Raw genomic sequence first — 14,028 nt, forward strand, 5'->3', positions numbered from 1 at the left:
TGTCACCTTTTTGGCTTGGTTCTTGTGTAATTTATCCAGCTCATGTCATCCGAGGAAGCCCTAATGCGTCCAACTCTTCTCCATCCTTAGAGCGCCCTTTGTTCACTCTTCACAATGCCACTTTAGTCTCATTTCAGGTTTGGGTTAGCGTGTAGGTGCTGGGTGGTGGTAGCCTGAGAGATACAGGTCAGACTAGATATCTAGTGGGTCCCTTCTGGCCTTAAATTCTATGACACATTACCATCAAAATCCACTCCACCACACAGCTCCTTGCCACTCAGTTGGCCAAAAGGGAGGGAGAGGGGTGATAAAGCAAGTGTTCCCGTGTCTGTTTCGAGAGGCAAGGGCATAATTCACATGAAATAGCCACTTTTATTTTCTTAAATAGAACACTCCCAGCCATTGCAGTTCAGGAGGAGCACGAAAGAGGAGCTTGGGGGCGGAGGAGCTAGCCATCCAACCAGGCTTCATGGTTCAGAATTCGGCATTGGAGGCTCTTGCTCATGGAAAGAAAGAGCCTGTATCTATCAGACACTATAAACCATTAGCAACAACATTTAATAAAGCATGATTAGAAAATCCAAGTTTTCCGATGGAAGATCTCCATTAAGAAGCATCATTGTTCATTTATTTTAGCCAAAAAAGGCCACAGCTTAGAATGGGATTTGAGCCTGAATAGCTATTTCTGGGGTTTAGGAGCCATGGATGCATGATTTAGAGACAAGTGGTTTCCTGACAACTATTCCTCAGGCACTGTGTCAGAAAAGGTGGAAGGCGGCGGCAAAGCAGAGGTTTCCCCCTGGGAAACTCCTAATGCCACCTCTCGGACCTGTGACATGGACGGAGATGAATCCTCACCAAGTCTTGGAGCTCTTCTAGGATGTAGCTACGGCACCTGTGGCTTGGCCACGTATCAATCCCTTTGTTAATAGGGTTGCACCCTCCAGCTCTCTCAAGAGTACTAATGGGATCAGGACACCCTATAGGCTGTGTCAGAGGGTTAAGAGGCATGGGATGTTGGTTTTAAATTTGATAGAGTGGGATGTTCAAAAGCTCAGCCTAGGGCTGTCTCAGATGTGGGAAACCCGCGGAAGCTAGAAAGGCTGTGAATTCTAGCAGCCCTCGTATTGGGCGAGTGGGGGAGGGAAAGGTTTGCTTTAATGACACTCTTACATTAAATGACAGGAACGTGCAACGAATGGCAGGTAACCTCTCTCAGTGCTGGTATCAATGGCACCAAGAGAAGAGTCACATTTGCGTGGACAAATCCACAGATTCCGATTGGCCGAGAAAGCTGCTGGCAGGTATGACAGGCAGACATGTATGGGAAATTTGCAGCGGTACAGGAGGGTGGAGGATTCTCATCGCATCGTAACAAATGGGTTCCATGATCCAACTTTTAGAGATGTTGTGCAAACAAGCTACCTTGCCTGAAATGTCACAAGATGGGAAACCCCTCGTCTCCCTGCTCCCCACCTGTTATAGTGTATCCTTAGTCTCTTCTCGTCTCCAATGGAACAAGCTTCATGGAAGCCTACGTGGCTTTGGAGCACATCTTCCTTTTTTTGGCTTTTATATGGTCACAATAAGTCAGTTCTGATTCTACAGCCTAGGGCAGGGTCAGGCACCAGTGAGCAGTGGCTAAGAGGGTTACTTCTTGACAATCTGGATGACATCTTCGTGCTCCATCAAATGAGTTAATCCTACTCTTTGAGGACTGTATTTTGTGCTGGTTCCCTTTAAATCAGGAGAAAGCAAGTTGAAACGTGTTAGGAGTGGACACTTCAAATACAGGCAAATCAAATTAAGAGAGTATTAGTCACTTACCCACACCAAGGCATATTTGAACTGGCTGGCTAACGTTCTGTGAATTCGATGGCACTGCAATAAGACAGAGCGTGAGACAGTCAAATGATAATGCTTCATTATATATCAGCCTCTATTCTATTCAGGTTCTTATACTGTGCCCCTCACCATGGTGTCTGAGCACCTGAGAATTAGATATGAAAACACTGTTTTTGATGATTAGCTCCAACTAATCATGTCTCCCAAGACAAGAAGTGGAGATTTTCCCCAGACTTCCAGTACCCACTGCTGTCTTCAATTAACATCTAGCCACTACAAACAGGAACACCTTGGGTCCACGCTGTTTACTGCAAAGGCAACTTCGGAGCCACATTCAAAAACGCACAAAGAGCATAAAGTAAATGTATCAAAATCATGCTTTCTCCATACAAAGTTCCCAGGAATAGCATCACAAAAGTCTCATCATTTCCATCTGCTTGTTCGCTGAACTCTATTAGGTTACCTTTGTGACGTTACATGCCACATTCTTTATAGAATATGGTTATGATATGAATATGGCCTAAAATATATTCTATGCAAGATGGGTCTTGTAAGGTATCATTGGGAAGGTTATGATTTACTGAATGTGATTATCCAATTTGTATGCCTGTATCATTTCTGTATCTAAAGTTAGGAATATTGACTATGTAACTATTACAACTGTGTGGGATTCAGAGTAGCAGCCGTGTTAGTCTATATTCGCAAAAAGAAAAGGAGTACTTGTGGCACCTTAGAGACTAACAAATAAATGCTCAAATAAATTTGTTAGTCTCTGAGGTGCCACAAGTACTCCTTTTCTTTTTGCTAACTGTGTGGGAGACACCCACCAGACAACCGGCCATCGCAGCCTTGATGGGCCATTAGGAAGGAACAATAAGACTGTGAAGATACTAATCTCTCTCCTCCCTGAGAGGTGTCCTGGGTTGTAGCTGTGACACAACCAGGTCAGTTGGTCCTGTTACCGGGTACTAAATACCACTTTGGACACTACTGGTACTTTTCCTCTGTAGCGGGATGGGGATCAAACAAAGGTTTTCCGGCTTAGGTAAATCCTTTTAAAGGCTGGGGAGAGGGTTAATCTGGACTCTCCTCCATTGCCTACCAAGAAGAAAGACTACTGAAAATACCTGAAGAGACAGAGGAACTAACCTGAGGGGAAAGGCAGAGATGAGTCCAGACTGAGACGGGGGTCCAGTCTGTAAGAAGAAATAACTGGAACTCTAAGCTACAGAAACTCTGCAACTTGCCTAAAACAACATTTAGGGTGAGAAATTACTTCTTGAAATCAGGTTTCAGAGTAGCAGCCATGTTAGTCTGTATCCGCAAAAAGAAAAGGAGTACTTGTGGCACCTTAGAGACTAACACATTTATTTGAGCATAAGCTTTCGTGAGCTACAGCTCACTCGAAGTGAGCTGTAGCTCACGAAAGCTTATGCTCAAATAAATGTGTTAGTCTCTAAGGTGCCACAAGTACTCCTTTTCTTTTTTCTTGAAACCAGTCTCTTTAAGATCCTAATCTTAGTATGTGTGATTTGTTTTATTTGCTCAGTAGTCTTCTTTGTTCTGTTTGCTATCACTTAAAATCTGCCTTTTACAGTTAATACATTTGTTTTGTATATTATTAAACCCAGTTTGTGCATGAAGTTGTGTCTCTCTCTCTTCACACTGAGGGAGAGGGCAAATTTTTATGAGCTTGCGCTGTGCAGATCTTTCTATATAGTGCAAGACAGTATTATTTTGGGTTTATTCCCCAAAGGGGGTGTGCACGTGAGTGCTGGGTGAATCCTCTCACACAGAGCTGACTTCAGTCTATGTCTGCAGCTGCATGTGGCCCTACCTGTGTGTGTATGCTGCAAGAGGCTGGAGAGCCTAATTCAGCAAAACAGAGAGAGAGAATATCCAGGCTGATGGAGGAGGAAGGGCTAAGTGAAACCCCAGTACACCAGGTGGCATGCCAGAAGTGGGGGTCCAACCCGTCACAACCTTCATCACCTTTTATCTAGAAAAGTACATAACCAGAAACGAAACATTTGTTTCTATACCTCAGTTAGACCAAGCTAAGGAATGCTAATGGACAACAAAACATCAACATGTGTTTTTTCATAGGGCAACCTGAAATATTCAAAATCCTACCAACAGTTTGGGTAGGAAGTTTGCATTGGACTGAGTGCAGTTCCACCACCAGAGAAAGATCTTTCTTTGTGTTATTTACTTACCACATGCTCTACAGAAGCCCCTTTCCGGAGAATAATGGCATCTGAGAAGTCCGGTCTCTCTAGAGAGCACAGAAAAACAAGAAGGGAAAAGATAGCATTGCTTTCCCGATCGCTGTCCTTTAACACAATCTGACAATTTGATTATGTACAACTCCTTGAATCCCCCCCGCGCCAGTTACACCTGACAGCAGGCTGGCATACAAATAGCCATTCACCTGAGTTATATTGCCTACTTAGCTCCATACACACTCCAGTGGCAGGAAGTACAAATTGGCTACTTACCCTGGACTTTTAAAGACCAATACAATACATTGAATCAATTCATAATCTTCAGAGACAGTACTTCCAAGTTTTGATTTACTCTCTCTCAGGTACCAAGTTTTGATTTACTCTCTCTCTCTATACCGACTTTAACATTTAAAAGTCAAAGTCAACCATTTCCTTAGAATTCACAAGCCCATCCAGGCCCAATCTTCATTCAATCCACATGACAGGACTTATCGCAACAGTAAAAGCCAAAGTCTAAACACACACGTTTAAATAAAAGGGAATCACTGCTACAGTTTCCTTGAAGATCCTAACATTTTAGGATCTAATAAGCTACCACAAAATCTCACTGACGTTTACCCAAAATTCAAGCTTGCAGCCCTCCAATGCCAAATGCAACAACGGCCTTTACAAAGTGACAGGGAAAGCGACAGCTGTACAAGGACCCTCAGTAACGCGTTTGGGGAGTTAAAGCCAGCTGAGGAGTGCTGCTCCTGCTCATCCTCAGCCTATGTGACACCTGTAAGCAGCCACGTGGGAGTTCTGTCTCAGGAGGGGATGGTGCTAAGTGCCCATCCTTCCCAACTCCCCTGTGGGCTCCTAGTGGGACTGCTGAAAGAACCTAAAGGGACAAATGAACTAACCTGAAGGGAAAGGCAGGGGTGAGTCCAGACAGTGGTCCAGTCTGTAAGAAATAACTGGAACTCTGAGCTACAGAAACCCTGCATCCTGCCTAATTCAACATTTAGGGTGAGAAATTACATTTTGTAACCTGTTTCTTTAGTGATTCAAGCTTAGTTTGCGTGTTTTGTTTTATTTGCTTAGTAATCTGGTTTGTTCTGTTTGCTATCCCTTATAATCACTTAAATCTGTCTTTTGTAGTTAAACTTATTTCTTGTTTATAACATAACCTAGTTTGTGCAATTCATATGGGGGGGGGGGGGGGAGAAGCTGTGCATCTCTCTCTCCACATTGAGGGAGAGGGCGAATTTTTATGAGCTTGCGCTGTGCAGATTTTTCTATCCAGCACAAGACAATACACCTTTGGGTCTGCACTCCATGGGGGGTGGGCACCTGAGTGTTGGGGAAAGTCCCTTAAGTGGAGTTTTCCCAGAGCTGATCTCTGTGTCTGTGTCTTTCTGCAGCTGGGTGTGGCCCTGCCTGTGTGTGTGCTAGAGGAGGCTTAAGAGCCTTGCTCAGCAAGACAGGTTAAAGGGGGCCCAGGATGGTGGAACAGGTGGGCTCAGTTGTATCTCAGTACATCATGTGGCACCTTAAAGGGGGGCAACCTGTCACACCAACTGCTCACTGACAGCCAATGGGAGTTGGGCACCTAGTGCCCAACTCCCATTGTATTTCTGAAAATCTCCCCCTTGGACTCTTCTTTTGCCTGTCAGTGTTTTGCTTACGTCCTCTCTTCTTAGTGAAGATACAGGTAAGTGCCAGGTACTCCCACAGCTTCTCCAGTAAATAGTCCAGGTTCAGCTTCATTCCACAGCTGCAAAACACCATGAACATCTCGGCTTACTGTAATTCTATTCCCCAAAGAGCAGCCCAAATTCCATCTTACCTGGAGTCCACAAAGAAGTGTGATCGAGAAGCCTATTAAGTGCTAGATGACAAGGTGAAGCTTTCTGATGGGTCAGTATGATGAAACAGACAATGCTTTCCAAAGGTACACCACCTTCAAAGTGGCAGAGCCCATCAGTTTAACAGAACAGATAATATAACAGAACTACTGGGAAGACCTGGTTTATTTCAACCTGGAGATGGTGCGAAGCAGCTTATAGCAGATTTGCCTCTCTCTGTGGATAGAGGCCACTGAACATTTTGTTAAAAATGACAGGGTACTTGTTGAGTTTCACTCTCAGCCAGAGCACAGAGCAGCTAAGTGGTGTGCCAAGGAGTGTGCACATCTTTGGGATAACAAAGGAAGAGGGTATTAATGAAATGTAAACCAACTTCCAAGTGCAGAGCCTGTAGAAGGTGTGGATTGACAGGCTTGCAAGCTCTTACCTGATCACAACACTGTTTGGTCTCCTAGCCAGACGATCTACTTCCTCCATAGATATCTGGTCAATCTTGTTATAAACCTAAAATCAAAAGGGAAAAGAACGTATCCTTTAGAAAGTCAATTCAAATGACACTGCAAGCAAATTCGATACATGCAAGTAGTTATGAGGTTCTGCAGCTTCCAGTCCTCGTAGACACACAATAATGAGATGCTGGGGCTTGTTAAAAAATGTGGCTCTTATCAATATTGATCAAAGATTTTTGGTAAATTGTTAAAGTTCATAAGCCTCAAAATAAATGACAAGTTTTCCCATTTTAACATTCTTTCCTTTGGGGGTCACCCTCTGGTGTTTTGTTCTTGGACCGCATTATAAAAATCCAAAACATTATCAAAAGGGGCCCCTGAAATGAAAGGTGCATCTATAGCGCACCAAGGCTGTGCACATACAGACACCATGGTTGTTAGAGGAAATCAGCCATGGAACTTTCAGCACCAAAACACAAGTCTCTACCTCAGCTGAGCGACAAGAGGAATGATCAGCTCTAGGCAGCCTGCCGCTATAGTCATCGGGGCCAGCCACAAGAGGGCGCTGGAATCACGTGCTAAACGAGTGTACTACACAGGCACATGCGCAACAGGTTAACTGGATGTTTGATGACAAGTGGTGGTTTTCACATACAGAGTGATTCTCTCAAGGCAAGAGGTCAAGATCATTCTGCATTTAGGACCCCAATCTTATGCTGTCCCATTAATTATACAGAAATAAGGCTGTTTCCGGGATACTCACATAAAGGCAGGGCATGTAGACTCTGTTACCGACAATCACATCGATAAACTCATCAGGAGAACAATCTTCTCTAAACAGAACCTCTGCATTGAAGATTTCTGAGGTGGCATCATTAAGGCCAAACTTCCTCTCTTGGCTAAACACACCGGACAGGCACAATGGGCTGGATTTGTTTAATCTTGTATAATGGGGGCTGCTCAGATGACCCCCCCTCCCCCCCAAATTCCTACTGCTTTTAACTACACCGTCACCCTATGGGCATGAACGCCTTGCTCTGGAATTAGTATTGAAGATACAATCCCATTCTAGTTCACCTTCACCGAGTGGGCTGCTGCGGATCTGAGGTGTGGGACGGGGGTCAAGAGAAGCGGTTTCTGGACGTTGTCCCTTTCTGGGCTCTCCTTCAGGAAAGGATACTGTACTCATGGAGGATGAGCTGCACCAGCTTCTCGGAGCACTGGGTCAGCGTGACAGTCGAGTTAAAGGAGATGCCCCCACCCTTCTTTGGCTGGATGAACAGAACAAAGAACGTTAAAACAGTCTGTAAAATGTAAAGTCCACGTTATCTGTGGCATAACAAAAGGGACAGGCACAGAGGAATTCGTGTTTCCATTGGATGAGCACACGCAAACCCATGACTGTGCAGGGCCATTGGTAAGTCTCACCTTGAAATAGATGTTTGGTTTGCATTTGTTCAGCCGGATTCCTACAGATTCCAATTCCTTTTCCAAGAGAGACCTGCGTAGACACTGCAAATTAGTCGTTGGTACACTGGACTTAGTGCAATAAGAGGAAAAAATGGTCAAAAGCTTGGCCAGCACCTTGACGTTTCCCAGCTCCAAATCACCACCCTGTGGATCTTCTCTATACCACTGACTGGGGCCCTCCCATTCAGCAAGGCCTCTAGTTGGGACCTAAGAACATGGCCATGGGAGGAGGAAGCCTCAAACAAAGACACCACCATGTAATATATTATCCTTCCCTGGAGAGGCCATATGTTGATGTTCTTCCCCTCAAGAAGCCAGAACTGAGATTCCTGGCAATCTTAGTAAATGCTGCGCCTACCTAGCCGGTAGGTATTTCTGTTGAGCACAACTAAGTCCATTGCCCAAGCCTGGGCTGCTTGCTTGGAAGCTACCAACAGGCCATCCAGCCCAGGCAATAATCTGCAGTAACAGTTATCTTGCTAGCGAAAGCAATGGCCAAAAAGCCCCAGTAGAAGTTTAAATTTAAACTGAAACACATTAACAGAGTGGCCTCATGATGCACAGATTTTGAGACGAGCCAGCTAGAGTGGAAGAACAATTTAGCAAAAATCAGCACAGGCGGTTCATTTTGGAACGTCCATGGAGAGCAGGACTAAAATGAGAAGATGATCCCAGGAATATTAAAGAGTAAAATTATTAGCCGACTATAGATTATATTAGGACATTAGTAAATATCTAGTGTGCTGCATACGGGGTATGCCTAGTTAGCCTCTGCAGCTGGGAAGAAGCAAGCCATCGGGATTCATTGGCTTATCAGTCCAGAACTGACTAACCTGCTCCCTGTGCTCACCTCTGTACTTCGCCCTTGGTGGCATCCAGCATCATGATAACGACATCAGCGGTCCTAGCCACAGCTATCACCTGACGTCCTCTCCCTTTCCCTGCAAAGGAAGGAGATGGCGTTATCCGTGGGAAGGCAGAATAGTTAAAAGCTCCCTCGAACGAGGAACCATCCCATGGGACTTCTTCGAAGCAAGAAAGAATTTCATTCCTGCTTTGGCTGCACTAACCTGTTAGGAAGGCAGCCAGGCTAATGGGGTCAAGACACATTCAGAGCTCTTGCAGGCTGAAATATGTACTTGTTCCCAAAAGAAACACCATATTTTGAAGGCCAGTCCAATAGAAAGCACTACACAAACACACAAGGGACTTGGCTCTAAGCAACCGCAGGATCCATTCCCCTAGTTGCATGGGGCTGGGATGCGACCCACTCAGCCTCTAGTGTGAGGGCATGCAGTTCTTGATGAGCAAGCACTGCTCTGCAGGCAGACAGTGGAGAAGCATTGCAATCCCATCAGACCACCTTCTTTCCAAGAAGCAATGTGTGTGCAATTCTCTCTCTCCTCTGCACTGAAGTGAGGATACCCAGAATAGCGAAGAGGAAAACCCTGAGATCCCAGTTCAAATAAGCTAGACACACTTTCTGATCAGAAGTGAAAGCAGACGTTTATTAACCAAACTACACTCTGCTCAGAGTGAAACATCAGGAGACTCCTACAAACCTCATGAGACTCCTCTCACCACAGCTGAGCGACTGGCAGACAAAGCGAGAGGAAAGAGGTGGAATGAATTCCTTGGTCCCAAATCAAGGAGCCACATCAGAACTCTCAAACACCCACGCGATCATAGCTGAACAATATTTCTTGCCTTGCTTAACCCTCCTCCCGCACATCTCCAGTTTCATTCTCTAGTGACCAATACCAAAGACCTCCCCTTGTACCAGGAGAACAAATGAGCAAGGCCATGATTCCCCCTGAATAGGGAGGTTTGCTTACTTCTGCTACCCACCTCCAGAACAAGCATCTTCTACAACATAATATGCTTTTTTGTAATTCAGGGACTCTCTTACAATTGTCTCCCACATTCAGGACCTCAGGTTTTAAGTCTAAGGTGTTCACACAATACATGACTAGGCTGGCAAGGTTGGTACCATTTAGAAACTCCACACAGTATTGAGAGCAATGGCATGCATTAAATTAATGTAAGAGCTAACCAACCTTGTGCAGCTCCTTCGATGATTCCAGGCAGATCCAAAAGCTGAATGTTTGCTCCTTTATACTGCAAGATAATCAGAAAGGTGGAAGATTATGAGGACCTCCACAAAACCTTTAAAACTGCTTTCCTAACACAGGCTAAGCACTCAATGTATTGTACACAGAGGGCCAAATTCTGAAATCAGTGGGGCTGCACAGGGTATAGGGCAGGGCAAAACCTGGACCAGTAAGTTGAACATCCCACTGAGCTGGAAACAATTTGCAGAGTTTTTACCATGAAGCTGTTTCACTAACCTTCTGAAAATTCCTCCTTCCACCTCAAGATACATTTTACTGCAGCAGTTAATGGCCAAAGCTACAAAAATTCTAGACCATCTTGGTTTGACTACAAAATGACAAGACTAGAGTACACTTTGGCTGTAATATTATTTTGGTCCTCTGTTCACCAAAGAAACTTGTCCACACATAATAAGTTTCTTATCTGGTCCAACAGGTGAAATATTTTAATGATAAGAGCACTCTCATGGCTGGATTCAGAATTACTCAGGTGTGTATCATAGGCATAATATTACTCCTGTTAACAGAGATTCTCCTTGAAACTCAAGTGGTGAGGGTCACTTGCTTATGGAGCAGGAAGATGAGAGTTCCATTCCTGCAACGGCAGTGAAGTTTAAAATGACGACATCGTGCAGTAAATGAAGTTGCAGGTGGCCTCAGATTTGTGACAATATTTATGCTTGTTTTGACATCAGTGTGTTTGTTTTAATTATTTTCACTTAGCCTGAATTTTGACCCCAAAATTTCACATTATACTAGGATGCTTTTCACTTTGGTGCCTTTTATAAATTTGCTTTACAGATGGATGTACAGGGCACAGATAGCAAAAACTCCTCAAGGATAGGAGTTGTCCTATTTGCTGTCCAAATTGATTACTGCACAGATTGCCTATTTTAAAGCTTCATTAACAACAAATCTGTCAAGGCTTCCAGCCATCTGGTCAATGGTGTCAATAGCTGTTATACAAAAAAAAAAAAAAAAAAAAAAAAAAAAAAAAAAAAAAAAATCAGTTGAGAATTATCTTGTTGCCTGGCCACTCAAAATGCAGAGTCAGATTCCCAGTGCATGCTGCCTGTAAAAGTGCCAGGCTCCACAGACCTAACTGCAAATGCTCGAGACCTTCCAAGAGTTCAAAACTGAAATCAGCTGGGAAGCAGGGACCTTTGGATACAGCTGCTTCTGAGCCCTACCATAGACCTACCTGCTTCTGAGCCCTATCAGACATAATTAGAACACACACATCAGGAACAGCACATCCCTACATACTAAGTTGTGGGTCTTGTTGCTAACAGCTTATGATTAAGGTTATGTTTTAGTCACAGGTATTTTTAGTAAAAGTCATGGACAGGTCACAGGAAGTAAACAAAAATTCATGGCCCGTGACCTGTCCATGACTTGTACAATATACCCCTGACTAAACCTTGGAACCACAACCAATGGGAGCTGTGGGGGTGGTGCCTGCAGGTGGAGGCCGTGTGCAGAGCTGCCTGGCCACGCCTCTGCCTAGGAGCTGAGAGAGGGAGATGTCACTGTTTCTGGGGAGCCCCCCAAGGTAAGTGCCGCCCAGAGCCCTCACCCTGTCTCGTGTCCCAACCCTCTGCCCCCTCCCACACCCAAACTCCTGCTGCTGCGGGGGGAGAAAAGACAGTGGCTCAAGACTGCCCCGGCAGCAGCCGGTGCAACTGGCTGCTGCAAAAGTCACAGAAGTCCATGACTTCTGTGACAAACTCGCAGCCTTACTTATGATGTAGAATCCAGCCAAATCACACTTACTTCTATGACACCTGGAATACACGTCAGCGTTGTGAATTCATATGAGGCAGCTTCACTGGCTGTGGAGGTCATTAAGCTCAGAAATGTGGACTGAAAAGCAAGATATCATAACATGAAATACATAAAGAAATGACAGCACCACTGAATATATAAAGATACATGGAAATAATGCACATCGACGACTTCTGAACTGGAATGGGGAGAAAACTACTCTAGTTTTTAACAGCCATGTGCTCTTGCTATGCCAGCCATGGCAGTTTTAGAGGTGAAGAGGAATACTTGGCATGTTCTCTTGAATGTCAGTTACCGGGCTGCTCTTACAGACCTTTCATAGTGGTGTTGCTGTCAGATGGGAACAAACGAAAGGTTTTGGTATGCACCAAGTGTGCTTTGCATGCAGGGATGATGACAGACTTTCCCCAGTTTTAGCCTTCAGGTCTGGGTGTGCGAGCAACATTCTTGCCTTTCATTTTTGGAAAACAAACACTTAAGTTGTGGAAATACAGAAAAAGTCAGAAACATTAGCGGTCAGATCACAAAAGCATATTTCAAAAGACCAAAAACAAACTTAGGAACTGCATGTGCTAGAGTCAGCTCTAATAGTCACTGACCTTACCCACAGAGGGAAAGCCAATCAGCGCCACTCTGGCATCTCCAGATTTCATCACATCAAAACCTTCTCCTTTAGCAGCAGCAGATTTGGAGGGTTCTAGTAGCTGAGCTCTGTACTTGGCAAGCTTTGCCTTCAGTAGGCCAAGATGGTACTCGGTAGCTTAAACAAAATAGCAACAACAGTTAGTAACCAAATAGCCTGCAACAGCATGGGAACATGCACCTATTTCCCTGTGAGTTCAAGTGACTTGTTTCTAGTTTGGGAATTGCAGCAATTAGGACATTACTACAAATTAACAATGTAGATCAAGTTTGGTGTTTTTAACTATTTACTCTTTATGCCTGATGTGGCACAAAACACCGGAATAAAGGTAGCTCCTGCCTTAGGAGTGTCCACTCTGACAGAGAAGGGAGCGGATTCCTAGGGAAAGAAAACAACAGGGTTTTGTATTTTCTCCCCCCTTAATTTCGTTATTATAGACTCACTTCTTGTGGTGTAAATTATGCCTTGACATTTAATCTATTCCCAGTGGCATATCAAGACACAGGTATACACCACGCACGAGGTGCAAGTGGTATTTCTTTGCCCCAATACGGCATCCTGTAGGTGTGTAGAACAGGCACCCAGTCAATTCTCTGGGGTGCAAATGGAGCCCCCCCAAAAGGATGAAAAAAAATCAGTGTAAGGGAAGAGGCTAACAGAACGGCCCCCCCCGCACCCCGCCCCTCCCTGCTGCCAGCCCCCCCGCACCCCACCTCTCTCCCCCCGCCTCCAGGCCCCCCCCGCACTCCTCCCCGCTGCCAGCCCCCCCCCCGCACCCCACCTCTCTCCCCCCGCCTCATCCTGCCTCTCCCTGCTTCCAGCCCCCCCGCACCTCACCTCTCTCCCCCCGCCTTCTACTGCCAGCCCCCCCCGCACCCCACGTGTCTCCCCCCGCCGCCAGCCAGCCCCCCACCCCTCCCCGCTGCCAGCCCCCCCCACACCCCACCTCTCCCCCCGCCCCCCGCCAGCCAGCCCCCCGCCAGAAGGGCGGGCCGCCCCTGACCTTTGTTCTTCTGGGTGCGCGCGATCTCCTTCTCGATCTCCGAGATCTTCTCCAGGATGCCCATGGCGCCGGCGGGCGGGGGCGCAGCCGGGCTCTGGGGGCTCCGAAGCGGGCGCCAGAGGCCTAACGCGCCGCGCTCCAGCCACCCCGGCTCCTCGCCCGGAAGCTGCCGCCGGCTCGTCCGTCGCACTAATCACCCCCTCGGCGTGACGGTGTGGCGGCCGGTGCACTCACCTTCCAGTCCGGCCGGGACACGCAGCGTGCCGCCCCCCGCTGCAAAGGTTCCGGAAGCACAAACGTCCCACGCACAGTGGGCAGTGGCCCCTGGAAAGCGCCGGGTCCCCATGATGGGCCTGGCTCCCTCTCCCTACAGAGGAGCCCCGGGGCTGGCCTTGCTCCTGCAGCACCCAGCCCTGGCTGGCCCCAGCAATCCCCCCCCCGGCCCCCGACATGTGGTGCAGCTGCTGTGGGGGGAAGGGGCAGCAGCCTCACCCTGCCCTTAGCTGCCCCCAGGCCCCCTGCCCGTGCGCTGGGGGTCTCCACCAGGGGAAGGAAGAGTTCTAGCTCGGGGGGCTGTGTAAGGAGCTTGTGTGTTGCAACCCCCCCCCCCCCCGCACTGTAACAGGAGGAGGCCTGTGCTCAACCCCCAC

The 14,028-nt window shown here is 46.6% G+C and overlaps 1 protein-coding gene across 1 annotated transcript; it reads right to left on the reverse strand.

Moving 5' to 3' along the window:
* Window positions 1–423: 423 nt before the first annotated feature.
* Window positions 424–13,581, reverse strand: DRG2 (developmentally regulated GTP binding protein 2). Its single transcript, XM_074965077.1, has 13 exons — window positions 13,379–13,581; window positions 12,332–12,492; window positions 11,721–11,810; window positions 9,894–9,954; window positions 8,687–8,777; window positions 7,795–7,867; window positions 7,547–7,637; window positions 7,130–7,227; window positions 6,345–6,421; window positions 5,738–5,826; window positions 4,062–4,120; window positions 1,828–1,881; window positions 424–1,737 (listed from the first exon to the last, which is right to left on the reverse strand). The coding sequence occupies exons 1-13, from the start codon at window positions 13,440–13,442 to the stop codon at window positions 1,651–1,653; spliced, it is 1,095 nt and encodes a 364-aa protein (XP_074821178.1). The 5' UTR covers window positions 13,443–13,581; the 3' UTR covers window positions 424–1,650.
* Window positions 13,582–14,028: the final 447 nt, after the last annotated feature.

The sequence above is a fragment of the Natator depressus genome, chromosome 10 (assembly GCF_965152275.1).
Source record: "Natator depressus isolate rNatDep1 chromosome 10, rNatDep2.hap1, whole genome shotgun sequence".
Lineage (NCBI taxonomy): Eukaryota > Metazoa > Chordata > Testudines > Cheloniidae > Natator > Natator depressus.

Coding starts and splice junctions, on each gene's coding strand:
- DRG2 (XM_074965077.1), bottom strand. CDS start 13,442: ATGGGCATCCTGGAGAAGATCTCGGAGATCGAGAAGGAGATCGCGCGC. Junction 11,811..12,331: donor GCTTTCCCTCTGTGGGTAAG/GTCAGTGACTAT, acceptor CTTGCTTTTCAG/TCCACATTTCTGAGCTTAAT. Junction 7,638..7,794: donor AACCAAACATCTATTTCAAG/GTGAGACTTACC, acceptor CTGTTCATCCAG/CCAAAGAAGGGTGGGGGCAT.